The sequence below is a fragment of the Pseudochaenichthys georgianus genome, chromosome 16 (genome assembly GCF_902827115.2).
Source record: "Pseudochaenichthys georgianus chromosome 16, fPseGeo1.2, whole genome shotgun sequence".
NCBI lineage: Eukaryota > Metazoa > Chordata > Actinopteri > Perciformes > Channichthyidae > Pseudochaenichthys > Pseudochaenichthys georgianus.
The window spans coordinates 19,115,551-19,141,624 of NC_047518.2; the positions used below are offsets into that span (position 1 = coordinate 19,115,551).

Sequence of the window (26,074 nt, forward strand, 5' to 3'; positions counted from 1 at the left end):
CCTCTTTTTAAAGAGAGAAGCCTTTCAACAAGTTAATTGGACTGAATCACCACTGAGAATGTCAGAACAGGATAGGAGAACATTGCAGAAACTAGAGGAAGTTATCCAACTTTAATCTCATTAACTCTCTACTAATTATCACATTTGCTAGTTCGGTGTACTGCGCATTAATACATATTAGTAATAAAATAGTATATTTGCCTACAGTATTGTTATTCCTGTTTTTTCAAATGTAGAAATCCCCACAAAAAGATGACACAACCACAAGCAATCCAGGCATGAAAATAGCAACATCTAACCCTAACCATTGCAGCGGAGATCACTGATTTAGGGTCAAACTCTCCCCCTTTATCATCTATGCAAATCAGGCCTCCACTCACCCAGCCCTCCCTTGATGCCTCTGACCTCCATCCCCAACTCTTCTGGCTGATTACTCCTAATGTAATTTTAATTAAAAACGGTGGTGTCAAAGGGTTTAGCCTGCCTGAGAAGCGGGTGCAGATTGTGGCACAGTGGCACACCCCTTCACTTGCTTGAGAGGAAATGCATCCTGACATTGCTTGGGTGGTGCCAACATGACCGAAAAAGCAAAAGAGCATGTATGTATGACCCAATTGGATATTGTTTCATTTGATTCTGCCCAGAAATATGTGTGTTTCTCTCTCATATCTTTGAATTTGGGGATTACCATTTTAATAAATGTCTCAGTCTATTTAATTTAACCTAGCTGTTGATGCTTCAAATCAGGTGTGCTGGAGTTAGTTATTGTCATCCTAATTTAAAAAGAAACTAAGTATTATTCTTCTACTTCTGTGATACATATCAGGTCTGGTTAAAAAGCTTTATTATTATTTATTGCTGATAATGTAAACATTTTGTATTTTTTGGAAGCCATGCTTGCTTCCACCATCAAACTCCATCACACATCACCACGACTCTTTCAACAGAATATTTACATATAGTCATAAATCAGTATAAAGGTCAGCTACAAGGGAAGGTGAATCCGCCAAGCTGAGAGTCAATCTAACATCAAAATGCAGTGACTTGACATTGACTACAATTACCACCGCCAAATTTCACAGGGGTGACCTGTGTAAGGTGCTCCACAGCAGGACCCAACAGCATAGGTCTGCCTGTAGGTGTGTAATCCCCTCACCCGAGTCGTTGGATTATCTGCTCTCCACCGACCCTGAAGAGGCTCCCCATGGCTCGGGCTTAAACACTCTCTCAAATCTCATCTCTATGCCCCATCTGCCGGCCGTACGACGTCTTGGAAGACACAGAGCTGGAGGAGTGGGGGACTGAGGCAGCACAGAGGAAATCAGAACACACCTACTCCTACTCGCTGGCTTGAGAGGAGGCTTTAGAAAAACACAGTCTGTTTCAGTCAGTATGCTCATCCAAATTACTTTCAGGATCAATGAGTTATTAAATTCCTATATGTTAAAATGTATCGTGTTAATAATAAAACCATTATCTTTGCTGTTTACCTCGACTTTAACATTGCTTTGGGGGAATTTTACATGACTTTGCTTGTAAAAAAATCATATCACACAAATAACTGCTTATCTTGAGACTTATAAGTGCGAGAAGTGTCAGTGTATATGACCCCTCGACATTCTCTGCTCAGTGGACAGTTGGAGGAGCTGGTGGTTGTCCCTGAGCAGTGAGGCATGTAGTAAGAGGGTTTAACTTTGCTAACCTCCTTCTGCCAGGTTCATGGGGTCCTGCTGCTCGGGTAATATTGGATCAGTGTTGGGAGCCCGTGCCCCTGCCATACAAGCCAGCACGATACCTGGGGCAGCGAGCAGCTTCCACCACAGAGCCAACTGGACTTGATGCTTGCTCACTTGCCTTCTTCTCAAGACATATCATTCATAGCTTTTTTATAGTGTATTTTATGGACCAGTAAACATTTGTGGGAATATCTTTGCTGAACTGAAAATCAAAAATACTGTGAAGATTTCTGTCCTTAAAGGCTGAACTTGCAGGATTTACTCTGGTTATGAACAAAATGTAATTGCTTCAGAGACTGATTGTCCGGCATTGTAAGTCAAGTCAGTTACATTGGTAAATTAATTAAAATCACATAATATCAATTTGGCTTTTGCATTAAAAAAGGTTCCCTTGCAATAACTATTTGGTCTCTTCACCAAATGATAAGGAACAGTTAGAACATAAAATATTAACATAAATGTAAATGATACACACTACATTGTGCCCCCAATAGAAAAACATGCAATATTTGTTTTATTGTTTTTCGATAAAAGATTATGAACCCTTTTATTTAAAAGTGGCAAAACATTATAATCCATTAAAATCACTTGGTTTGGTCACTTAATACAAAATAAGTCTTCCTTATTCATTATTTCTGTTTACTATACATGTATTTCCATATACATTTGAGAAAAATGAAAAAAATAACCTGTCATTAAGTAATCTGATTTTCTTTGTGACCCCTAAAATGCTTTTTCTATTTTAACGTATACAGCATTAATATCAGGGGTCTTAATTTAATATTTTATCAGATTTGTGAATATTGTGGTTTCAACTATGAGTTTAGTAGAAAATACCTACATTGGATTTCTTAGACATATCATTTGCTAAATAAAATATATGTTGTATAGTATAGACATTTCCCTTGGATGTGGTTTGGTTGTGCAATCATCTGTGCTCCACTTGGCTCTGGTCTGCTGTTTTAACTTGGCTACTGCAAGATTTTGGAAAGATTTGCAGATATTCAAATCTGCAGATGCCCACCTGGTGTCAGGAGGGATGGAACACAAGAGTGTGCTGTCTGGGAGGTGTTTGGTTGGGCTTGGAGATGTGTGTGGTGTGTCCATCTGTTGTATGTGTCTATATTCTGGGGGGAACAAAAAAAAACATAGTATGAAGTGCACACAGGTGAAGGCCTGTGGGAACTGTTGAAGGAGTCTTTTTTCTTGTAGAAACCATTGTTTTTTTCTTGTTCGCCTTTGATTTGTAGATAAAAGGAATGTACTCCTACACAGAGGTAAAGTGACAGCTTTATCGCTAGGGTCAGAGAGCCGTGAGAACTTCAGGCAGACATGCGAAAACAACTCTATATCCCCTCTACTGATGGTGTATGTGGGTGAGTGTGTGTGTGTGTGTGTGTGTGTGTGTGTGTGTGTGTGTGTGTGTGTGTGTGTGTGTGTGTGTGTGTGTGTGTGTGTGTGTGTGTGTGTGTGTGTGTGTGTGTGTGTGTGTGGGTGGGTGTGTGTGGGTGGGTGGGTGTGTCTGTGAGGTGTCGCTTTGACTGAACAAGTGGGTCCTTCTTGCATGGGATCTAGACAGCCAGTCCTCCACACAACTGACTGTGGTCAGGCTTAGCGGCACGACATGCAGTCTGTGGTGGAGGCTCACAGACATGGCTGGATGTTGCTGTAGTCACAGCGGAGTATACTTTCCCCATCATTATGGCCTTTTTCCACTAATGCCAGGTGCTTCAAATAACAAATAATAAAACCATGTTTTATATAGCATGAAAATGAAAAAAGACAGGGTAAAGTTCTAGGTTATTATAGCATCAGTCAAAAACAAATCTGGCAACATTAAAGAATTCCAGCCATATTTGGAATCTTCTTGAATTGGTGAGGGTATGAGTTAGAGTGCTTCCTCCTGTAGAGCAAATCATTTGACATTAGCAAAGGATTTATACAATCATTTAATAATATTCAATTTAAATGTTATTAAAAGTAATGTTATAATGGTTATTGGAAGGAAACACTGGTCCTCACTTAGGCTCATAACACATTTTACAACTCAACAATTTCACATCAAGAAAAGATTGAAGCTTAATAACAAAAAAGCTTTATTGTTATCATCCCAGATTGTACCGCAAACAGAATTATTAGTACAATTACAATTATTACAATTACAATTACAATTACTTGATTATTATCATCCTCATCATCATTATTATTATTATTATTATTATTATTATTATTATTATTATTATTATTATTATTATATTTCAGCACTATAATGGATGGAAAGTAAGGACAAAATAATAAAAACGTAATTTCTCAACAGGAAGGACCAAAGAGCTGAATCGCCCCCTCTCCAGCGCCCCTCTCTAAAGTCCGTGTGTGAGTCTGGGATATGTAGTTTCTTACGCTGCGTAATTGCGTCAGCGGAAGTGTGTTGAGAGGTCACAACACAAGGGTTAGTTTTGTAATGTTAGGAGTAATTGAGAATCAGCACTACAATGGAGGAAATTAAAAAAGGTATACAACATTTCTGTTCTTCTGAATGCATGGCGTGTCCTGTATAGCATAGCGTTAGCTAAGTATACACGCTGTGTCGATCTTTACACGGCTTTATTCAGCCTCGTGCATTCAGGAAAGACTTCTCAATGTTATGTGGGCTCGTGTAGCTAACGTTAGCTAGCAACATATTCAACTGGTTATCTCTACGCACTTGTGATGCATACATTATTCTTTGCGTATCCATTAGGTTATATGTCCAGTACCTATGCAATAATAGTATAACGTGTATTCTATAATCATTAAACGTCGTCATAATGATAATGCCCACCATGGTTGTGATGGTCTATCTGTGTCTCTGTTTGCCCTGCCTTCTCAGATGAGATCCACCTGAGACATGTGGAGACAGATGTCCTTATCCCCAAAATGATGAGGGAGAAAGCCAAGGAGATCTGTGTCGAAAAAGTTGAAGGTGTGTGTCCATCTGTGCGATTGATAAAGCATATTTTCCTTTACAAAAGTCCAACTCAATTAAAAATGGTACACACTTGTTTATCTTGCTTCAAGTTTGCAGGTAACAATTACACCTGACAAGACACCATTTAAAAAAAAAAAAAAAAGTTTAACATTGGTTTGTGTTTATTTGTTTGGTTTTTATCTACTTATATAGGATGTTAGTGCTATTTTTATTAATAGCGACACATTACTCTTAACTATTTTAGCAATAAAAGAGCCTAGGTTAATTCATGTAAATGTTAGTGTATTTGCACATGTGTCCAGTCCAAGTCAATACTTTTAACGTCAATAAGCATGATGTTTAATGTATTAAACTAGACATTTTGACTATTATTGTATTAAACTAGACATTTTGACTATGTCTAAGCAGCAATAGATCAGGTCTACTCAAATATATGAACAAGATGTGGTGAAGCAGTTCAAGGTCATTGACATTATGCATACTGGCTCACTAACCCTCCTTTGAAAAATCACCTGTACTTTTTCCTGCTACATTGGGTTAAATGCTCTTCTGAAAAAGAATGGTCTAATCCCCTGGCATCAAGTTTTATTCGAAAAATAAATTTGATCTTCAAAAGACCCAGAGACATTTTAATCGAACAACATTATTATAACTATTTCCTACTATGACCAATTTAAATGTGTGCCGAGATAAAAGGCAAAGTGTATTAAAAAGGGGAGACGACAAACTAGAAACACTTGTCAATGTAAGACGGTAACATTCAACACATTTCTGCCATCAATACGACCCACATGTTGATTTAAACACCTGTCTTCAATAAACCATTTAAGTTTAAAAAAAACCTACACATTATAATCGTCATAAAGGTATGATACATTTTTGTATTGTACCTAATAAACTGGGAGCTGAGTGTATACTGTATTATAAATGCAATAGAAACTCAACACAAACACAAATACTGGTATATTGACACATTGTCTACAGTAGCAGAGGTCACTAGTATTCCTCTTTTTTCCTTTTGTAACTGATTTCACCCCGTAAATAAATACATGTTCTTTGGAAAAAGTTTGTATTTGTATATCCAAGCTCATTAGGTCCTTTTATGAATCCTTTTAATTTAAAGGGTGCATTTGCAATTTGCATTTTGAAAAGTACACTGCTTCAAACAAAGTCTTAATATCTACCAGAATATGACATTTTAGGAAAACGCAAAAAAAAACACAATACCATAATACTTGTGTATTAAGGTTAGGACTTTGTCATACTAAATCCCTTTTAATACTTGACATGTGTGAGCAGTTGGTTTCAAGCAGCTAAATATTACAAGATAATTTAGTCAAAAATGTTCAGTTCTCATTTAGGTACAGCATCGCAATGAAGTACTACAACCCACCAGTATTGTTTGGTTCATAGTTAGCATTTTTTCTTCAGAGGAAGAAATTGTAGATTTTGGAACAATTTAAAACGAAAAATGTGTCGATACACACAAACTAACTCTCTAAACCAGAGGCCTGTACTACGAAGCCGGATTTTCGCTTAGCGGGCTAACTTCAGGAAAAACGCAGGGTTTCCGGTCCTACGACGCTGGTTCTCTTTTTAGCGGGCTAGATCTCCATGGTAACTTATGCTGAGCAGCTAACCTGCTCCGGAGCAGGTTAGGTTGCAGGCTAAGAGCTCAACTCAGTGAAAGCACTGTCTGCTGACCAATCAGAGTTCAGTGTGCGGAGTTTAAAGCGATCAAGTCATATTACAGGAGAAAGGAAATACAGAAAAGCTGCCGTTGCAGGAAAGACAGCTGGCAAAAATCAACTGACTGTGTGAATGTGAACATTAATAGAATATCACCTCCATCTTCAGAGCAATCTGACTATTATAACATCAGCGTTAAGAAAGCTTGCTTAAATATCTGCCACAACATAAGTAACCGGATCAAAGTAACATTACGTACAGTCCACGGCACTGCGAGTGCAGACGTCGGTGTGTCCCATTATCATTCATATCACATCATAATGTATCATATATTTCCTTATCTGAGTCAGCTTCTTGAGCCGTATCTGGCCGTGCAACACTTACAGTGTCACATACTGTATGCAGGAGTATTATTTTAAGCAACATATTAAGTTGACGAAACACTGGAGTCAAATGTAATTAATGGAGACATGTCATGGCCATTTCCACTGATCATAATTCCATTGTTGAGGTCTACTAGAATAGATTTATATTGTGCAATTTTCCAAACTCACATTGGTTTCTCAAACAGCATCTCTGTAAACTACGTGTATTCACTGAATTTCACTCTCTGCCTTTAACGGCTTGTTGTAGCTCCAATAGCTCCAGCCCCCACCCTCCCTGTGAGCACAGTGTGCTCTGATTGGTCGGGACGTTGTGAATCACGCTGAGCTCTGTGGAGGTGTGATTTCCTTGTTTAGCGATACACAGCGAAACACAGCCAAACTCACCCTGAGCACACACACAGTCACAGCCGAAGTAAAAACAATAAGTGTGGCTTGATATTGAGTAAGAAAAAGGTTGATAAACGCTGTGAGAATGGGTCTGCAGAGAGAATTTCGCCGCAATCTCAACGGTCTGTTATCAGCCTGCAGCCAGGGAGGAGAAATCAGCAGAGCTGCCTGCACTGTGTGTGTGTGTGTGAGAGGAAGTCCGTGGATTGGTCAATTTGGACCAATCAGCGGGGGCTTAACGTAACGGCTCCACGGATTGGTCCATTTCGTTCCGGGTACGGGTTGACATCATGCCGTACCCGGAAGAATCAAATGGACAATGACGTGTCTCCAACGAGGCGTTTTGGGGAGTTTTACTCGCTACTTCGAGGGTTTGTGACTGCACACTGTTTACGTGCATAAAAACCTTCATAACACACAAGGGGACGGGTAATAACCGGAAAAGCATGACATGTCTCCTTTAAAGTCAGATCCACTTGTGTCTTAGACGGGGCAGTGATATCATAAAGGGGGAGGGGGGCTCGTGAACTGTCAACTGGAGGGCGGGGGGAGCCTCGCTGCGGGGAAGCTGTGGCCCTCTGTCGCCTGTCAGCGCAACTTACATGATGCCGTTTAAACACATTTAAATAAATAAAGGGCGTGCCGGGCGTGCCGGCCGTCAGCAAACCGAGCCCGGTCGTCAACGGCCCGCTGGCGACGGGCTCGGTTCGCTGACGACCGGACGTACTGTGATTCTCCAGAACACACAGTTGGCCAGTCTGCCCCTGTGTAGCATATTATTTTCGATGAGCAAATCGCCACTGGGCTTTCAACCAAAGACACAGCCACGCAAAAACTGCGGCATGTACAGCTCCTTATACTGCAATGTGTGAAGTGCGCTACACGCCTGGAGTGGAGTGCACCAGATGGGCGTTAAAAAGTAGGGCTTAACTCTAACGTCGGGCTTAGCTACGTCCGACGTAGTGATTCGAATTTACACCGAGTGCACCAAGCCTGACTAGTGTCGGGCGTAGCTGCGCCTGGTCTTAAGATGCGCGTCCACGTGAATACACGCGAAACAGTAATTGTTGCCAAGCAACGCCATTTTACAGACTCAGAGGACCGCAGAGAAGAGGGGATTCCCACACCCACAGCGTCAGCGATGACTCAAGGGGAATCCCAAATGGCCACACCCCGAAAGAGAAAGAGGGATTTGTCAGAGCTACAGCGGGAACTGACGGAGAAAGAAATCGGTGCTGGAGGGCCAATGAAACTTGTCTTATAGCACGACATGCAGTTGTGCGATGAACATTAATCATGTCTCCCACAGTATTTTGAAAGGCCCCGTTTGCGTAGAATCTGAGCGCAATCAGCACCTGCAAGGTTGGGGAGAGCGCAGCGTTTCGATCTGATCCGTGCTGGAGTTGAGTGGAGATCTCCTCGATTAAATCAAAAAGGGCTTGTCTGCCGAAACGAAACCTCTCTATCAGTTCACTGAATCAATGTCCAGTGGGTTTGTTCGATCACGGACGACTCTTTCTCTTCTTAATGCCCTTTCATTGTTAAACATGTAAACAAGACGCCCTGCCATCGTTAATATCCTTCTTGCCTGTTTTACGTTACTATGGATACTAGTCTGTCTTTCCGATTTCCGCCTGCTCCATACTAGGCGTAAAAGTTACACCCGGGCGCAACGCATACAGGGCTTAAGTCTAAGTGGTGCACTAGTCATAACTTTAGTTTGGTCTTAACCTTCGGTTCTACGTCGGACGTAGAGTTACGCCCGGCTTATGCCCAGCTGGTGCACTCCACTCCTGGTCTGCAGGGGGAGACGCGCTCTGCCGGCGGTCTCGTTCAGGATCCGAAAATACAATTTAAATATTTTTGCACACTTATTCCTAGTGTGCCACTGGTTACGGTGGCACACGTGCCAGGGGTTGCCTTGCCGACCCCTGCTCTAAACCTTCATGTGGCGGTTTTGAGTTTTTTCTAATATCTTCCTTCTGTGGACTTTGATCTAACCTTGTTTTTCTCTCTTTTTTAATCTTTTCACACTTTTTGGTTTAACTGTTTCCCACCACCATGAACACCCACTGTCCATCGTTACATTTCTCCGAATTGAGCAGTAGGCCATTTAGCATCAACCCGTTTCCACTCCATCTGCTTGGAAATGCTGCAGCTTTGCTCACCTTACCCTGTTTACTGCAGCAACACATCTGTCACACAATGACTGTTATGTGGTGTGTAGTGCTCAAGCGGGGAGACGGTGCACCCGAAGGTGATGGGACAGACAGTGGCTGTGTGGGTAGTGGAAACCCCCCCCCCCCCCTTCACATTACTTGCTTCCATCCCACTCATTTTCACACCTCCATGCAGTGTCTGCACTGGGCCCCACGCACGTGTTCTTATGATTTACCAAAAAACCAAAGAGAATATGGTAGTATGTTTTCCTGTGTGATCTGTCTCGGCATAAATGCTTCAAAGCCCCCCTTAGTTGTATGTTGTAGGCTTTGTTGTTGAATCTACAATGTACTCCTGACCTGTACGCAACATCTCTGAAGCTTTATTTCTCCTGGTGTGACCTTCCCCTTGCATGGATGATGTCTTGTAATAATATATATCTTGTATAGAAGTGTTTGAAAATCAACCATTTAAACAATCCACATTCTAATTGAGTAACCTCTTCCACATTGACCTGGTTTTTTGCTTATATTTGCAGAAATCGAATTGGTCGTAATTTGTTGGGATCCCCTCATCTAAAATATGGAGAGAAAAAAAATATTGATATACTAATTTTCACAATGCCTTACTTTAAGTTACTGGTTTTTATTATTTTGAATTATTTCGAAATGCATAAATCCCTCAAATCATCATCACTTATATTTAGTTTTTTAACTATTTATATATTAGAGGTTCACACCTTTTATCTTTCTCTTAAGGTCCAAATCCTCCCCACATGTTTAATCCCATAGCTTCTGCTTTTTGCCTAACTGCCAAACTAAACTTCTGCATCTTTAAAAATGGCAAACATCAGTGTCTAAAGCGAAGGTGCCATCTTTCTTTAGAAGGGCCTTTCATACATAAATCTGCTCTCGTATATCTGCGCTCAGAGAGGCAGCCCTCTGCAGCCGCTATTAGCACCATGGGACAGGGATGAGGCGCTCGCTGATTAGATTAGTCGCACTGCTCTGCTTCTCTAAATTGCTTTTCAGTTTTTTTTCTCACATTTGCATCCTGATGAAAGTGACTGTGTGATAACCATACTGATGCCACTGATAAAGGTATTTATGATGTCAGTTGTGTGAAGGGGACATGGCATGGGACAGCGGTGGTTTTAATGAAAGTCTTGAGAAAGAGCTTGCTAACAAGGTGAAGACTCGCTGTTCAACACCTTGTTTACAATGAGGACCCTGCACGTTTATTCTGGAAAACACCGCTGGCCAGGGCATTGTGTTGCTGATGCAGTGATATGGAAGGGCTTTTTATCTGTATCTCAGAGAGAGAGGACATGTTAGCAATGCTTACTGCATTTGTTTTCCGATTTTATACCGTATTGCATTACTTGGCAATCTGTATATTTGATATTGACTACGATTGGTCGGAGGAGATTAGAAACTCCAGAAATGTTCAGCACCTAGCTATAGGGAGGGAAACAAATGAAGCACTCAGTGTAGCTGGACTAAGAGCCAGCACAAATACATGGACCCTCAATGAGGAAAGGTAGGACTGATTATCAGCCAAAGTCTTGTAGAAAATCGTAGCAGACTCTGAACATAAACATGTTTGCCATTCTGTCACCAACACCATCAACACAGATTGTGCTTACCTCATTTGGATCTGCAAACAAAATGCAGAACTGAAACACAGCACCTGTGGATCGAGAAACCTGTGGAGAAATGCAGGGTAACAGCAAGAACTTCAAATAGAGGCCCCACATGGTATTTATAGCAGGGTGACAACACGTCACACATGTGCCATGTCTATAAGAAATCTATGTGCTGAACATATTCACCACTTAGTTTGCTACCACTGTCAGTCAGGAAGTATTGAAACGTGGCCTATATTTAATTACTGGGTTTACAGACATGTGGTGGACTGACCGTTACAAGGTCAATGTGGAAACAGGGCGACCACCAAAACGACCACTCAGTTCAGGCCTTGTTCCAACCAGGAAAGATGGTTTCAGTTAGATAAGAGGCCGCAGAGTGACTGGGTTCCTTCTTGTGGTGGAGAGCCCACTGAAGGCCCATATTTGTTAGCTTGTGGCTACTTGTCTTTTTTTCTGAGCTTCTACTCTGGGATCAAACAGAAAAGGTGGAAGGCTTAAAATAATTGAAACAATAATAGTTATGTTTGTGGCTATTGTACATGCTGTTCCTCTGCTAATTCCCCCTCTTTCTGCCACCTTCCTCCAGCCTTCAACCACTGCTGCAAAGACTCGGGGTTCCTCATGGTGTTAAAGTGTCGAGAGCAGAACGCAGCACTGAAGGAATGTCTGACGATACAGTGAGTGCGATATCCTCTGCAACACCCTCAAGTGTTATCTCACCAACATCTTATAGGTTAACACTCTGTGGGCCATACTCACCATCGAGTGAGTTACACAAGAAAACATTAATTCTGTGAAATAAAAAACTGTTCCTTCTGTCTCCCACCAGCTACAAGGACCCTGCGTTCTTCGAGGAGTGTAAGCAGGAGTACATCAAAGAGAAAATTGAGTTTTTGACGACAGGGGTCGCGACGAAGAACAGGAAACAAAAACTCCCAACTAGCATGTAGCTAACAACATGATAGCCTCCCCTCTTCTGAAGGTGCAGATTGTGAGACTGGTCAGAACCAGCTCCATGTCCCCCACGGCCAGGATGCATGCTCATCTTTAAAGCATAGCCTGTTCCTTTATTAAAACCTGTGGAGTGACTGAAATCAGTTTGGTGTGCAAGGAATATATCTAATTAATGGATTCTTTTTTTCTGTATATTTGCAAGATGTTTTCTGTCAGATTGCTGGATTGATCTCCCTCACTTGATTACATCAGCAGCTTTAACATTATATTTAGCGATGAGCTCATTGATGAATTGAATATACAGATCTGATCATACAGTCTCCTCCTGTATCTTCTGTTGTGTTGCCTTTGCTCTGCCTTACAGCTTGGTACAAATCTGAAGTGTAAAACATCCTTTGTCATCAAAAAGGGTTGGTTTCCAATTAAAGAATCTTGTACAGCGTATGTAAGAAACATCTCACAGAGCATTGTAACATGTATGATGATTTGAAATAGGCAATGACATTGTAAATAAAGATATTCAACTGCACTAAAGTGTGTATCGATGGTAAATGACACACACATCTAACATCCTTTGTTTATTTGAGTTATTGTCTGGACGTTCTTGACACTGTGGGGAAATTAAATGTCCAAGCATTTGCTCATTAAATTGGTTGTTCTTATCTCTAATAACATTTCTCTGGGAAAAAGCTGTCTTTCTTTTGTTTTTCCTTTTTTTAATAAATATTTTGAAGCATCACCCTTACAGTTAGGCCTCGCTAGTATAGAGCTAAATGAACCTCTTAAACAGATTACATTATCTAAGCTGTGTTTATTTACTTTTCATTTCAAAAGTAAATTATACTTTTGTTAATTATAATCACTTGTCTTTGATTTGTAGCCTACTATTCTTTTTATGAGTTGGACCGTTTAAGCCATCTTATTATTTTCATTTTTGTTTATATGTAATTCCAAAGAACAAACAATGGCACAATTCCATTAAAAGTGTCGAGGAGTTACTGTAATGGGGTATCCTTGTTGTCATATTAAGAATGTTATTCCCCGTTCACCAGTTTGCAGTGCGGTACCCTTAATTAATGTAAGGGTGGAATTATTGGTAGATATTTTTCAGCCTTTTGTTAAAAAAGATTGTGTTTAATAATCAATGGCAAATGCAAACATGAATTGTGATTTTAAATTGCCTGTCTGCTATATTTAAATTCCCCAAGGTATTCATTCTAATATTATGACTCAGAGAGAAGCCGCATATCCTCACATTAAAAAGCCAGAAGATGGCCAAGTTGGACATTTTTATAGATACCTGACTAAAATAAATAGTTGATTTTCCTCCTGTAATGAATCCAGAAATGGTTTGGTTTCAGCAACATTCAAATAACTATATTTTTAAAGAAAGGTTATATCTGGTTTTGACTATTAATTAGAATCCGAAATCCTCCTATTTTTAAACCAGAACCTTATTGCTGACAATATGGATAGACACAGCACACTTCCTTTCCTTTGTTTAATTGAGTATATTTACAAACAGTCTGAAGTGCAGTAAATCTAAAATATAATCCATATCTACTGTACATTGCATTTTGGTTTGCAAATTGTTTACAGAAGTACCAAACTACTGCTGTAAAATAACATTTCTTAAAAATGAACAAAAAGACCACAGTTATCATGGAACAGACTGAAGAAAACGGAAATAAAACACCATGGGCCTTTGTGCACCTATTAGTCACAGCTTACTTTTCTTCAGGTTTATAGACTTATTGTCTTCTCCAGTGGAGACAACTCTTATACACATCAGAAGCTTTGGGGCTGGGGGAGAAAAAAAACAAAAGAATGTTTTGGAGTGCAAAATCGCGCTGGCAGAGTACTTAAGCCCACCATATACATTTATACAAATATGCACATTCTTCTCTCAGCGTCTTTGTGTTCAACCTATAATGCGTTTTCCTTTGTACATCCTTCAGGTGATTATACTCATCTGACTTAAAAAGAGAAATCAAAGAGGAACTTCCCACCTCACACTATAACTTACAAATGTATCATTGATCAACATCGGCACAGTACAGAGTTTAGATACATTTTTAAAACTCACAAACGTATTCAGCTTTCCAAATACATCGGAGTGTATGTAGCCTCTTTCATGAGTCCTTTACACTTGAAAAATGACCAACAATGCACAACTTTACATCTTACATGTCCCTTTACAACTGAGAAAAGAAACCAACACATGTATTGTCTGACAGTAGCTCTGACTATGTGATCACAGGCAGGTTTGAGGAGGCTTGAGTTGAGACATTTCTGTTTTCCAGTGCCAGTGAGGGTGGAGTGTTTCCTTTCAGAAAGCAATACATTTTTAGATTAAAGTTATTATTTGCTACTCGTTACGCAACATCCTCAATGATTTGGTAAGCCTACTTTGAAATTGAATGAAAACAACAACTTGAAGAAAAAAATAGATGGCATTTGGTCACAGAATTCTGATTATCCTTAGTCTGTATGTCTGCTTCCATCACAGTACACATTTCAAAGTCCTAATACATTTCCTTCACACCATCATGAGACAAACATGTACATACATACTGTTTACTTTACAGCAATCGAATGTAAAAAGATTTGCATTGGAGGGAGTTTACAAATTCTAGTATGATGCTGTGGCCCCAGTGATCGGGGGCCGCAGTGAATGGAGAGAGGCCCCTTTGAGCCCTATTAGGTTTATTATGACGATATACAGACACAGGCAGGCCAAAGACGCCCACACCCTGCTCTGCACTCACAGGCACACGCTGTTGATGTGTGTTCATATTCACACAGAAATAAAACTGCTTGTATGCATGCTTGCACACACAGACACACTTCTTATTCTGCTGAGGGTCTCTCCGTCAAATGTTCCTCTGCAAAGTCGGATCTGTCCACCGATGCGGTGTGCAGAGACAGAGTGTCCCCCCCCTCATAAAGGCCCCCTCCGGCCTCAGTCAGCTCCCACTAGCAGCAGGTCCAGCCCAGAGGAGTGGTCTTATCAACTTAAGGCAGGTTAGGTGGTAGCTATGTGGCAGGGTTGGAGAGTTCATTCATTTGTTTACTTTCCATCACTATTTAATTAATGACCCCATCCTCTCTCCTCACTCAGTATTTGGGGGGGCTCCTGGGACAGCAGTTTCCAATTGAGGATGAGGAGTTGGAAGCAGCGGAGTGTCCCTCCCAGAACATGGCGTCACTGGGTTTGGGGGGGCTGGGGAAGGACCGTGAGCTGTCGTCCAGGGAGGCTTGGTTCAGGGGGGGCGGGGGCAGCACCACGGAGAAGGGGTCGCTGCCCAGCAGAGCCTCCCCCGAACAGCTCTGGGTGGGCCAGGGCCCGTTGTACCAGCAGTCCTCCCTCAGGCTGTCCGGCAGCGGGGGGCCCGACAGGACGCCGGCGGGGGGGCAGGGGCGGCCGGAGCATGAGGGGAGAGGGGGGGCACCGGGGGGGCGAGGCGCTGCCCGGGAGACTGGGTGGTGGGTGTTCTTTTCAACGTCGTCCAGACACTGCACTGGAACTGTTGAGGCAGCTAGAGAAGAGGGGGGGGGGGGGGGTGAGAGCAAAACAATGTGTTGTTATTTAAATTGTTGCCTAAATGCCTATGAAAGCTTGCCAATATTTGCATTGTATTTTCCAAGAAATACTTATTTTAACACTTTTAAAAAAAATACTTTTTCTTTTTGATCATCTTTCCTATTGGTTGTAATGTTAATATTACTGCTGGATGCTCAATCAGAGTCTTGCAAAAATATTTTGTTAAGACAAAGTCAGTGTATGGTTGAGAAGATAAAATGAAAAATGAAAAAAAAGCTTATCACTACCTTAATGTTTGGCATACAGTTCAATTTGAGTGCACTTCATCTGCAACTGTAGACACATTGATAGAGCACAAAGAATTATGGGTGTGATATACTGAAGGATAATCCAAAGCATTGTATTTTTTACGAGTGTTGGTGATTGGCATTTAATATTGAATTTAATATAAATACATCAGCAGTTCATTTCTACAATCTACTATGAGTAGACCCAGAAAACATGTTAAAGGGAAATTATGATTTTGGTAAGACTTCATTTTTCTTCACGTAAATTGGTGCATCTAGATTTAATATTGCTATTTTATTTTTCTCTTTTTCTCACTGCCTGAGTATCAGGAAATATCCACTCTAATTATTAGGTTCTTTTTACCAGAACAAATCAGACTGCATAAACTAAGCCACAAATATACTACATACAAATCATAGTGAAACACAAATCAGCATCTCACACACACATCACTGCCATCAAATCATCATTTTGAGCCAATAATCAAGTTTAAATGAGTATCTCGTCCCGTTTTCATCCCTACCTCCCTGCTACTCCTCCATGAGAGGGTCTCCTGAGTCTACAATTTGAATAAAAGGGATTCCAAAGGAGGAACAATAGAAGAATACAGATACTGAATAAATACACAGTGCACCCCCTTTCATCTCTCCTTTTCTTCCACTCCTCATTTCTTCATCTGTTCTCCTCTACGTTCCAGGATTACCCCGTTATTCAGTGGAATAAATAGGCCAAGATTTATTTTCTTGCCATGTTTCGTTCTAATTTTCACCTCCTAGTCTCCTCTGCTGACACTCGGAGGGAATCGACAACAGAGGTAATCTCTCCTGGGGTAGAACACATCATGGCAGAGGGACAGACTATTTCATGGTGTCCTTTATCAAAGTGAGCACTGCGATAATATCCACAGTCTTATCACACCCTTGTGCAGATTGCAACAAGGAGCAGCAGGAGATCTTTACAGTAAGGAGTACTTCTTCTCAGAAAAGCCTTCCTTTAACAGAAGAGCAGCAGCAGCCCCTTCTTTCCTTTGACGTTAGCCACATTAGTTCCTGTGTCCGAAGCACTATTTCGATTCCGGCCACTATGCTTAAAGAGCACGTCAATCTGACACTAACTGGCACTCAGGTTGAAGACACATTTTCACAACATTAAACTTGTGAAGCCTCAGTCAGTATATTCGTTTTTTAGTTAGGAAAAGCTGTCACTTTAGTGATGCTTATACTTCAGTTTCCAGACTAGTCTAATACTATCTTTATGTCACTTCAAATCAAAATGAAAGCCTTTTTAAAAGTGTACTGTAATATGCAAAATAATGTTTTATTTTGTTTTAATGGGGATAGCCAGCTTTCTTCATTCATAAGATACAATTAGGTACAGATGTACAATAAATACAGAGAGGAAAATGTACAGGTACAACAATATAAATATGTCACTTGTATGTGCGACATTTACAAAGATTCAAATATTTAAACCAGGAATGCATATTTATACAGTATACTTAAACTTTTTTTTTATAAATAAAAGTGTCTAGCAGAAAAGTCAATATTAACCTGGACACTTAAGTTAAAAGCAGAATTATTTCACTAGTATGAAAGACAAAGTAAGCGAATATCTAAATATGTTAAGGCTGCCTTGGTGTCCCGAGAGGTAACCTGTAAGATATTGCTATGAGGGAATATAAGAAATACATGTTGCTCCCCCTGCTGTATATACTGGAGCGGAAGAGGTGAGAATGCAGGTGCTGGTGGGTTATCACATACACTGACACAGAAATGAATGATTCATATTTAAATATACAGCAACAAAGGCAGGACCCTGTGTGTGTGCCTCACCTTGTTTTGTCTCAGCGAAGAGCGGCCTGAGTTTCCTGATCAGGCCGGTTTGGTGCTTCAGCTCCGAGTGGAGACGGGTGACCTCGCAGCACAGAGCCTGGTACGTCTGCTGCATCCTCCTCTCCCTGTGGACGACATTTACATATGAGGGCAAGAAGCTTGCATGGTCAAATACCCCTGTCTTTACTGAAGAAGGAATACATGCCGTGTGATTATCCTTTTCGAAAACTCAAGGAATGTTTCATTTCAAATGTTTTATGTTTCAAGATGTAAAACTGGTCTGGTGTATAATAATTTAATTTGGTCAACATTTTTAGTATATATAAACAGGAAGTAAATATAATGGGCAAATCAGAGGTACTCTTAAAGAGGCTCGTTTCTTTGTGATGACTGTAATTATGATTTGTTCAAAGGAGTTTCATTGGATTTGAGCATATTCACTTAACAGCATAAAGCGTTTTTAGGATATGTTTTAAGGACACACTGTTTTGATGGATTAAATGCTTTACCACCTCAGATTCATTAGAAACCATAGCATTGTGACGGTGTTTGAGGCAACACCTACAAACTGTCCTATCTACACCTTATGTAAAGATGCAAAATCTCATCAACACTCAACAGGTAAACCAACACCATATTAAAACTGCTGACACGTGAAACAATTAAAATGGACACAAAATATAATTTTCTTCATGAAATGTGAGGAGCTGCCACGGAGATTATCCTCAATGAATAATAGGCGGAGGGTGATTGCCTCTGCTATAGACCCTGCATACATCAAACACTGTAGTGCACATTTTAATTATTTGTATCGAGTCCTGAGGGTTTAGCTGCTGCTTATCATGTATCAGGTTCAGGTACTTCTGAGGTATCTGCATATCACAGGCTGCTGTGCAGAGTTAGAGAGTAAAGCTGCACCCTCCTCTAGTGGCCAAAGGGGACAATTACAAGAGGAGCGACTACATGCAGTGTATAGCTGTGTTTCTCGTGTACAAATGGTCTAATTGTGACTATAAGTAAGGTTGCAAAGTGATGGTAAGGTTCCAGAACATTCCGGAGGAAAGTATGGCTCAAGAATTTGTAAAACTTGTTTTTTCATTTATATTAGTAGGGTTAACAATTATGTCTGCTTATGATGGTAAACGCTGTGTTCTGTTGATGGCATGGTAAATGCAACCTGAGCAAATAACCCTTACATTTCTCCTTTATACGTGTTTTCCCTGTTAATTCATTTGAATTACCATGGAATGTTTCCACCATTAATATTCGAGGAATTTTGCAACTCTAACAATTGGAAGGATGATAAACATTTTAATTACCAATGCAATAGTGTTTACATCCTCAGTTTTGGTCACTGAAATGACAGCTGAGCCACTATTAAAGGACATTCATGAACACTCACCTTGCACTATAATTTGCATCACATGTCTGGTCCAAGACTGGTCCGTTAAGGCCATGGGGTTCCTCCTAAAACAGAAACAAGTCATGTTAGATAGAGAGTGAAGGGGGTGTCTGAAGTTGTATCTAGTATTTTGTTATAACGAAATAACCACAGACCCCTACCATGAGGTTTAGCCCATTGTTTTTGGTCCAGCTTCTCTCCACTACTTTGTTTCTAATGGCTACTCTGTCCTTCTTATCATCCACTATCTTTTCTCCATCCCCCTTTTTGTTCATCATCCCTTTTTATCAGAATAAGAGTTCCTTTATTTGTCCCGCAACGGGGACATTTACATTATTACAGCAGATATACTGCAGATATACTGCAGATAAAGTGAGGATACTAGACTTACATATAATACAATATAAAAATGACTAAGTATGCACACGTTATTAATTATAGATGACACAATAAGTAAAAAAACTAAAACTAAATAGCATATAAGTACACCATGGTAAAAAAGTAGCATTATATTTGCTTTAAAAAAAGAGACCATATAGAATCATAGAGGTAGCTGGTACTGTATGCCAATTGAGATAAATCATGAACTGCAGGAGGGCATGTTGCACTTTTTTAAAAACCATTTCCCCCATCACCAATCCTGTTTGTAATATACATGGATCGGATTTCGAGGCGTAGTCGTGGGGGGGGGGGTCTGCAGTTCGGTGGACTAAGGATTGCACCACTGCTTTTTGCAGATGATGTGGTTCTAATGGCTTCATCGGTCTGCGACCTTCAGCACTCACTGGATCGGTTCGCAACCGAGTGTGAAGCGGCTGGGATGAGGATCAGCACCTCCAAATCTGAGGCCATGGTTCTCAGCAGGAAACCGATGGACTGTCCACTCCAAGTAGGGAATGAGTCCTTACCCCAAGTGAAGGAGTTCAAGTATCTCGGGGTCTTGTTCTCGAGTGAGGGATCAATGGAGCGTGAGATGGGCCGGAGAATCGGAGCAGCGGGAGCGGTACTGCAGTCGCTTTACCGCACCGTTGTGACGAAAAGGGAGCTGAGCCGGAAGGCAAAGCTCTCTGTCTACCGGGCCATTTTCGTTCCTACCCTCACCTATGGTCATGAAGGATGGGTCATGACCGAAAGAACGAGATCGCGGATACAAGCGGCCGAGATGGGTTTCCTCCGCAGGGTGGCTGGCGTCTCCCTTAGAGATAAGGTGAGAAGTTCGGTCATCAGGGAGGGACTCGGAGTTGAGCCGCTCCTCCTTCGCGTCGAAAGGAGCCAGTTGAGGTGGTTTGGGCACCTAGTTAGGATGCCACCTGGGCGCCTCCCTAGGGAGGTGTTCCAGGCACGTCCAGCTGGGAAGAGACCAAGGGGTAGACCTAGGACCAGGTGGAGGGATTATATCTCTTCGCTGGCCTGGGAGCGCCTTGGGATCCCCCAGTCAGAGCTGGTTGATGTCGCCAGGGAAAAGAAAGTTTGGGGCTCTCTGCTGGAACTGCTACCCCCGCGACCCGACCACGGATAAGCGGGAGAAGATGGATGGATGGATGGATTTCCCCCATCACTTACCCCACTTGTCTCCATCAGTCTGCTGTTTTCCAGCGTCACCTTCTCCAGCTCCTCCTGCAGTTTGTGGATCTTCATCTCAGTGCTGACCCTGTCCACCTGCCAGTAGTCCTGAGAGCTGTTCAGGCTCTTCATCACTGCACACAAACAAGGAAAGAGAGCTATTGAACTGTGAAAGGCAAGGCAGCAAAATACAGAGCAATCCACTTGAATGTTTAAAGCTAATAAAGGTTTAACCCAGTTTTGAAAGAAGTGTACTGTTGTTTAAAAGTAGAACTACAACTGTGTTAAACAAGTAAAAGCCCTGCAATCAAAATGTGCTAAGTGTGTCAATTGATTTAAAAGTCCCCATAGTAACTACAGTATAGTTGTCAAATGAATGAAGTAAAAAACGTATCTTAAATGTAGCGTATCGGAATTACTAAGCAATGTAAAACGCAAACACTCAGGTAAAATACGAGTAGTAGTAGTAGTTCTTCAGATGTTACATAGTAGCCTAGCATAGCTTTGCCCTACACATCTCAGTATCAAAATATTACAACTCGTAGTTTACATGTAGATATCATCTCACTTCATATTTTACTTTTTTTTGTAAATAATAAAACTAAAAACACATCTTACATACATTAAAAGTAGTTTCCAAACACACAGGAAGCCAATGTGAAATACTACCACAAGTGCTTTATCCGAGCACAACACACAGTCCTATTGTTCATACAGTCTAAAGTAGCGCTGTTGTATGAGTAGAAATCCACCCTGTGAGCTCTACCTGTACCTTGGCTGGTCTCCATCTCCGTCCTCAGCTGCAGCAGCTCCAACTCTCTGGCCTGCAGCTGCTCCGTCAACAGCCTCTCACTCTCACTCTTCTCCTTTTTCTGACAGAGAAACAGAGGAGACAGTGAGTTATAGAGGGAGGAACATGATGAGTCAGCATTCATACCCATACATACACAAAGCTCTCATTCTCTCATGGCCCCGAGAAACAGCATATTCCTGTCATATCATAAACTTGCTGTTCTTACTTAAATCAAAGTTACAGCAAAAATACTTTTAATCCGTACTTTAAAATGTGCAGTGCTGGCAGTTACGTAACATACTGTGTGCCAGGTTCTAGTCAGTTGGAGGAAAAATGAATCAGTAAACGCACCAGTTTGTTTAGCTCCAGCTGCAGGTCCTCCTTCTCTATATAGATACCCCGGTAAGCACTGAAGGCCTTATTCACGTACTGAGGACCCTCGGATGGAGGAGCCTCCGGCCTGAAGAGCTACAGCGGAGATAGATAAGATACACAGAGAACAGATCCATTTCATTAAGTGCACATATCGGCGGTAGGAGGTTACGTTCCTCCCACCACATCCTATCTTGATGGACCAAAATGCTGCAGCAGATAAAACTTAAACCGATACAAATAAATGACACTTCCAGAGAGGATCTCTGCCGACATGTTGTGCGGTATTTTCACTTCAGCCTACCATCTGTATTAAGACCCATCCTGTTGAAATAGCTCTCTTTGTATTGTACTCCTTTGTTTATCTAAATCCAACTGTTTGGCAATACCACACTCATCCAGACTCCCTCCCTGTTTTTAGACAGAACTGATTTATTTCTCATTGTTTTATAGCTTTGACTGGAGGCCAACAATATTAATGATGCTGGGATGCAGACTCTCCCAGGGGCGAGTTCTTTTGCAGTTGAATCTAATGACTTTTTTTAAACTTTCTCCGAGCATTTTGGAGTTAGTCTATCATTAAAAGAATCGTATTCGACAGAAAACCCTTTCTAAACCTCTAGTAAAAGCGGTATGTTATTTTATTTCACTCTCCGAATATATGTTTCAATATTTGTTCTCATTGCCTCCCTCCCACCGTCACTTATTTGGTCTACATCTATACCTTATCCTCCAGCTGCTTCACCCTTTTCCTCAGCAGTGTATTCTCTCGCTCTGTGTCCCTCAGCCTCTTCTTGATGTCCTCGTAGGCCGTGACCAGGGCGAAGTGGGAGGCGACAGATTCATCACCGGGACACACAGATACAGGACTCTCGCCAGCAGCGGTGTAGGCCGTCTCGTGTTTAAGGATGCAAATGTCATCATCCACTGCCAGGGGCTCCATGCCTGCACAGGCCTACTCTGTAGCAGAAAGAAGACCTAGGGGATACAATAAGAGTTTTATTTAGAAAGTGCTAGATGTCTGTGAAAGCCAACAGCATGATTGGCCTTGTGTTGTGTTTACAATACATTAGCTTAGCACTAAGTCGCGTTGTAACTAGTCTCTGCACATTATTGTGACATGTTTGAGTATAGCTGGCTTTTTTGTACTGCATATCCCACAGATCACTCTACAATCAAACAGTGTCCCATTGCTCAGACTTTTTTCAGTTGATCTCTTGCTGCAGGAAATGTACAATGCATCACTTCCTGTTTTTTTTAAAAGAAAATAGCTTCCGAGCAGAAAAAAACAAATGCTATCAGATTTGATTTAGTTTTTTGTAGCAAGATTTTTAAACCTTGTTTAGCTTGGAAATTAAATGAAGTGTAAAGGTAGCTACAAAAAGTAGAGCACAATGCTTAAAGCTAAAGCATTTCAGATGTGTTGTGTAGTCTGGATTTTAAAAGAAATGTATAGGCAGGGGTTTCAGTCTACATTTAATGAGTTTAAACAAATGAAATACCTTTTACTTAAGTTGTACTAATGATAAAGTACATAGTTGTTTTAATGTATTGCATTTTTGGCAGCTCACATGTTTTATCAATAGGTGTTTTGTTCCATTATTACTTCATGCAAGAGTTAAGAGCAGGCCTAGAGTTTATTCTAGGTGTGCCTAGAGTAATTAACACAGGCCTCAAACAGCATCAGGGTGCATTATGGATGAACACCGTGGCGCCATCATCAGGCCCACATTATAATCAAATATATGTCAGGTGCAAAATTGACTAAACCGCCACCAAACATTAGTCTTGTGTCTTATGACAACAGTTTATTCCACTTCCACTTTTCTTATAATGTTTTCATTTGTCTAAGATACAAATGAAGATGACAGTAAAATGTGTGCAAATATCTAAATATTATAATAATGTAATAATTGGGACAAATCTGTTTACAGTACTTAAGGTGAAATGGAAAGGCTCAATATCTACTTGTCCTATAATAACGAAATTCTGTACATATAAAAAAACACATTATTTTAAGAATTGTTTTTCTTTGATGAGGGAGTGGAGGGTCTCACAGTGACCTGTTGTTACAGGCCTGTGATCAACACCTATTGACCACACGAAGGAGCAGTCCAGACAGACAGCTACCTGAAACAGACTTAACATAAATCCCAAACCCTGCCTGATCTGATCATCTGTTTGTAGGAGCTGGTCAGCACACGGGCAGCTAGTTGATGATGTCACCATGCGATGATGCAGCAAACAATCATGAGCCAAGTTTTTAACACTTAAGCTCGTAGCTTTTTATATAAAAAAAGACAAAGACAATACCTGGACATGCTCTAAGATTAATGCCACGGAACAAAAACACATGAACAAAAACCCACAAAGGCAGAGCTGCTGACTTTAAATGACGACTTCAGAACTTGCTATGAAATCGAAAGTTAAACCGAAAGTCAACGTAAATCTAGAATGAGGCACGAATAGCAACACCATCTCGTTCGACAATTCTTGATAAATGATGAGAGCTAACAGCTAACAAAGTCATTTCAGCTATGCAGAGACCTTATTTCGTTTCCAGAGGCATGGGAAAGCCATTGTTGGGATGTAAACACTCATTGAATCGCTTGTATACGATGCTAACGTTGTGGTGTTAGCTTCCGTGAGCTGTGTTGACCACCGATAAAACACATCGGGGTCAGTTTTACAATGACGTTCAGGATGAATAGAACAAAGCACACAATGACCAAGGGAAACATGAAAGTTGTGTACATAATGTCCGGAATTAAAATGATCGATCTGTTGATGATAACAGTAAGCTAGCTCTGAGCTAACGTCTTCTGGCTATTTGTGGCTAGGTGAATCAAAAGCAGTCGATTATTGTTCCCTCTCGACTCCCGCTTACCGTGTTTAATTATGTCCTCAGTTATGTGTCAGTGGACCACACAAGATTATCATTTATTCTGGAAAAAAGAAGACCTGTTTCTCGGAGAAAAACAAAGAGACAAGGCTGGACTCTCGCACCGTGTCAGAACTGACAGGTGAGGAAACAAAAACTTCCGGGAGTCACTTGACTGCTAAAGTCCTTTCAAAATAAACGCACGACAAAAATAGAAGTGAGTGCATCATTAGGGGTTATATCAGCGAATATTCTTGTGATCGCTTGTAACATACTAATTTATGCACGTTGAGGAAGAAGATACTTGAATTACGCCATTTAACATGTTGGATAGTAAAAAAATAATGATTTGACTGAAAGAAAAATGCTTCCAGCCTTAGTGAAGTATTTTGTTTGTGTACCACGGCCGTGGCATTACAGTAAATATCTTCCTCTTCGGAGAGGGAGCCTAATTCAAACAATCAACTATTACATGTTATTGTTGCAACGTCACCCTGCCTGGAATATTGTTCTGATTGTGGTTCCATAATAAACTTCGGTAAACTTCAACTGTATGGAAGCAAACAAGAGACAGAAGTATTTGAATTTTATTAGACACCGAATTTATAGCATTGAAAATAATTACTTTGAAAATCATGTAGGCTATCTGAATTTTTTTTGATCCGAATTTACCTTTGTGAAATAAAAATGTAAAACTTCAGAAGCCTACTGCTATATTTAACCATATATCGAGCCCAATCATCGATTTCTAATGGCTTAATGCAATTGTTTGCCTGTCTGGCCATTGGAATTGGGCTCTTTGAAGATCCAAAAATCAGACACCGAATTTATAGCATTGAAAATAACTACTTTGAAAATCATGTATCTGAATTTTGCTCCGAATGTAGCCTACCTATGTGAAATAAAAATGTAACAATTTAAGTTAAAACAATTCGAATAGTCAAATTCAGATCCCAAAAATTCAAGTGAAAAAAATTCGAATGCACAATTTCGGTGTTTAACATTCAACGTCAAACAATTCGGTGTTTAAAATTCGATGTCCAAAATTGCGATGCAACATCATCCGGGCTTCTCAGACAGGATAAGCAATCGAGCCCGAATGCAATCAGACTTCTGGCATATCAGAGCCAAGCGGCGAACTCCGGGAGTGCGGTAAAGCCCAATGCTGCAAACTGTAGGCGATGGATGCAGATGGGAGCAATTCCCATAGACCCTATGTTAAAATGTCCAACTTAGCATCAGAAAATGAACATGTTTCTAGCCTGGATCCACACCATATTTGCCAACCCTCCCGATCTTTGCGAAAGACTCCCGATTTCATAGCCCTCTCCCGGTTTCCTCCCGGGGTCATATTTCTCCCGATTTCTGACAAAATCAGATTTACTCAGGACTGTTTCCACTCTGACTTTAATACAGCTACACCATTGTTTGGTTTTCATGGTAGCCCGTCTCTTTAGCAGCGCACGCAACT

At 40.9% G+C, this 26,074-nt stretch overlaps 2 protein-coding genes across 3 annotated transcripts; one reads left to right on the top strand and one right to left on the bottom strand.

Annotated features, from left to right (window-relative positions):
* The first annotated feature begins 4,136 nt into the window (after positions 1 to 4,136).
* cmc1 (C-x(9)-C motif containing 1) lies at positions 4,137 to 12,602 on the top strand. The gene is made up of 4 exons (XM_034103317.2): positions 4,137 to 4,247; positions 4,606 to 4,698; positions 11,561 to 11,651; positions 11,804 to 12,602. Exons 1-4 carry the CDS (start codon positions 4,229 to 4,231, stop codon positions 11,922 to 11,924), a joined length of 324 nt encoding a protein of 107 aa, XP_033959208.1. The 5' UTR covers positions 4,137 to 4,228; the 3' UTR covers positions 11,925 to 12,602.
* An 817-nt stretch (positions 12,603 to 13,419) lies between these two features.
* On the bottom strand, positions 13,420 to 24,777 carry azi2 (5-azacytidine induced 2). 2 transcript variants are annotated; one of them, XM_034102507.2, is made up of 8 exons: positions 24,610 to 24,777; positions 22,447 to 22,700; positions 21,702 to 21,818; positions 21,324 to 21,429; positions 20,558 to 20,691; positions 18,995 to 19,059; positions 17,593 to 17,717; positions 13,420 to 15,467 (listed from the first exon to the last, which is right to left on the bottom strand). In XM_034102507.2, the coding sequence occupies exons 2-8, from the start codon at positions 22,663 to 22,665 to the stop codon at positions 15,046 to 15,048; spliced, it is 1,188 nt and encodes a 395-aa protein (XP_033958398.1). In that variant the 5' UTR covers positions 22,666 to 22,700; positions 24,610 to 24,777; the 3' UTR covers positions 13,420 to 15,045. The 2 variants fall into 2 exon arrangements, with proteins under 2 accessions (XP_033958398.1, XP_033958399.1); XM_034102508.2 differs by having other exon boundaries at positions 21,330 to 21,429; positions 24,610 to 24,775.
* Positions 24,778 to 26,074: the final 1,297 nt, after the last annotated feature.